This window comes from Cotesia glomerata, unplaced genomic scaffold, assembly GCF_020080835.1.
Source record: "Cotesia glomerata isolate CgM1 unplaced genomic scaffold, MPM_Cglom_v2.3 scaffold_853, whole genome shotgun sequence".
Taxonomy (NCBI): Eukaryota; Metazoa; Arthropoda; class Insecta; order Hymenoptera; family Braconidae; genus Cotesia; species Cotesia glomerata.
This window is the reverse complement of record NW_025404516.1, coordinates 1,650-3,764: the sequence shown is the minus strand read 5'-3', so window position 1 is coordinate 3,764 and position 2,115 is coordinate 1,650. Positions and strand designations below refer to the sequence as shown.

Genomic DNA, 2,115 nt, shown 5'->3' with positions numbered 1-2,115 from the left:
ATCAGACTTTTGAGCTCGAAGAGCTCAAAAGTATAAAATAGCTATCGTTTTGAGTTTGGAGAGCTCAAAACAATAAAAAATTTATATTTTTGCGCTCGAAGACAGAGTAATAAGCGAAATCCGATCCCTTTAGGTATGAGATTAACGGGAAGTTGGGGATGGCCTGCAAGGCCTTTTTCTAATTTTTTTTTATTTTTATACTCAAATCAATTCCTCAGAGAAATGTGTCCGCTTGTTTTCTTTGGTAGCTGAGACATCAACAGACATTAAAGTTAAAAATTATCGTCTTCTTCAATTATTTTGTTAATATTATTTTCTTCACTGGTAGTTATTGACGTGAGACTTCTTAGATATGAAAAATTGCGTGATATCAAATTGCTATTTAAATCGGGCGTTGAAATGGAATCCGTGAGATTGGGTAATTTAATTTTTAGTGATTCCATATCGTCCGCTGTCAGCTGTTAAAAAAAATAACAGTTAATGTTAGAATATTGTTAATTTAATAATAATTACAGAATGTCTATGTTATTACTTTCTTTCTTTTCATTATATGCATTATATTACTTTCCATTTCACGGTAAAACATTTCTATTTTTATTAAATAAGCAAACATTTATTTAATATTCTATTCAATTTATTGAGCATTGACTCATTCGGATAAAATTCAAGCATATTATTTTACGATGAACTATAATAAAATTAAAATTAAATTTTACCTAAAAATATAGTTTATATTAAATAAAAAAAAATTTTTCCATCAAATTTTTGAGAAATCAACTCAAAAGTTACCGACTAAAAAGCAATTAAATTGCTTTGTAACTTTTGTAGCATAATTTGAGTTCAGAGAAAAATGTTTTGAAATAAAAAGAAGTTGTAGAGAATTTGATAATCTACAAAGAAAGAATCGAATTGTGAATTTTGATAAGTGAATATTTAATGAGTTACAGGCCATTAAAAGTTTTAATAACAGTCAAAAATTAAAAATAAAATTACCTTAGGCTATTCATTATCGAAAATAGTTGGCGCTTGAAGTAGCAAAATCCTAGGCGTGAACATGCTCCAAACCCGGAAATAGGCTGTCCAAAAAAATTCCCGTCGAATTTACTCTGAAATTCTCTACATCTGGCAATTTCCTCATTGTGTACCGTTAATAATTGACAAGCGAGATTACTCGCCAACACCAAAAATGCTTGCGAAAATGTACGCCTTCTAGCAACTTCGCTGAGAGCACTAACATTCATCTGCGGTACCAAATGTATTTGCAGAAGTACCTCCAAATGACGACGCAATCGCTTTAAATTTTCGTGATACATCGCCAGCTTACCGTCCACTACCATCATTTTATCTTCTACATACATCATCCATTTTAGCCGCTGATAGATATTCGCCGATCAGCTCTTCTTTAGTTTCAGTACACCTGTTGTCAAAAATTCCTTGTGTATTATTATTATTAATGTTTTTTTTTTTCAAAATTTAAATATTAAATTCAAGAACGTTTATACTGAAAACCGGATATTTATGACGCAGTTAAATAAAATTTGAATTATTTCTATAAATGAATATACCGGATCAATATTATTTGATAGTTTCCGTCATAATTATATTTTATTTATACACAGTTGTAAATATTTATAATATTTAAGGTAATTACGAGTATTAAAACTATAGTCGACAAAATGTCTTGATTTTTTTATATAATTTTAAAATTGATACAAATGCTCTCTAAGAATTTCAGAAGAAGTTTCACCGTTTATTGAATTAAATAATCAATTTTAAATGCCAGGCATTTTAACTTTAGTCTTGTAGGGGTAACCTCGAGCATTGATACATTTATAAAAAAAGGTCTTGCCACGATTTTGTTGTATTTTATATGTTTTGTTAATAATGTTATTAAAAACTTCAAAAAATTTTCTGGATCACAGAAGCCTGTACCCATGGGTTTGCATAAAGGCGTATAATATTTTTTTTTTTGCATTTTTATTCATTTCGGACAAAAATACGTCGATTCTTGAAAAGTATTTTTTCATACACCTTCAGTTTCAAATTTGCTATGAGAGTCCTTATAATTTTTAAATCGACCTTGCCCGCTGGCATCTGCAACGCGATATAATTAAA

General features: G+C 29.3%; 1 protein-coding gene across 1 annotated transcript; it reads right to left on the bottom strand.

Moving 5' to 3' along the window:
• Positions 1 to 374: 374 nt before the first annotated feature.
• On the bottom strand, positions 375 to 1,402 carry LOC123274870. The gene is made up of 2 exons (XM_044742641.1): positions 994 to 1,402; positions 375 to 458 (listed from the first exon to the last, which is right to left on the bottom strand). Exons 1-2 carry the CDS (start codon positions 1,359 to 1,361, stop codon positions 455 to 457), a joined length of 372 nt encoding a protein of 123 aa, XP_044598576.1. The 5' UTR covers positions 1,362 to 1,402; the 3' UTR covers positions 375 to 454.
• Between the last annotated feature and the right edge of the window lie 713 nt (positions 1,403 to 2,115).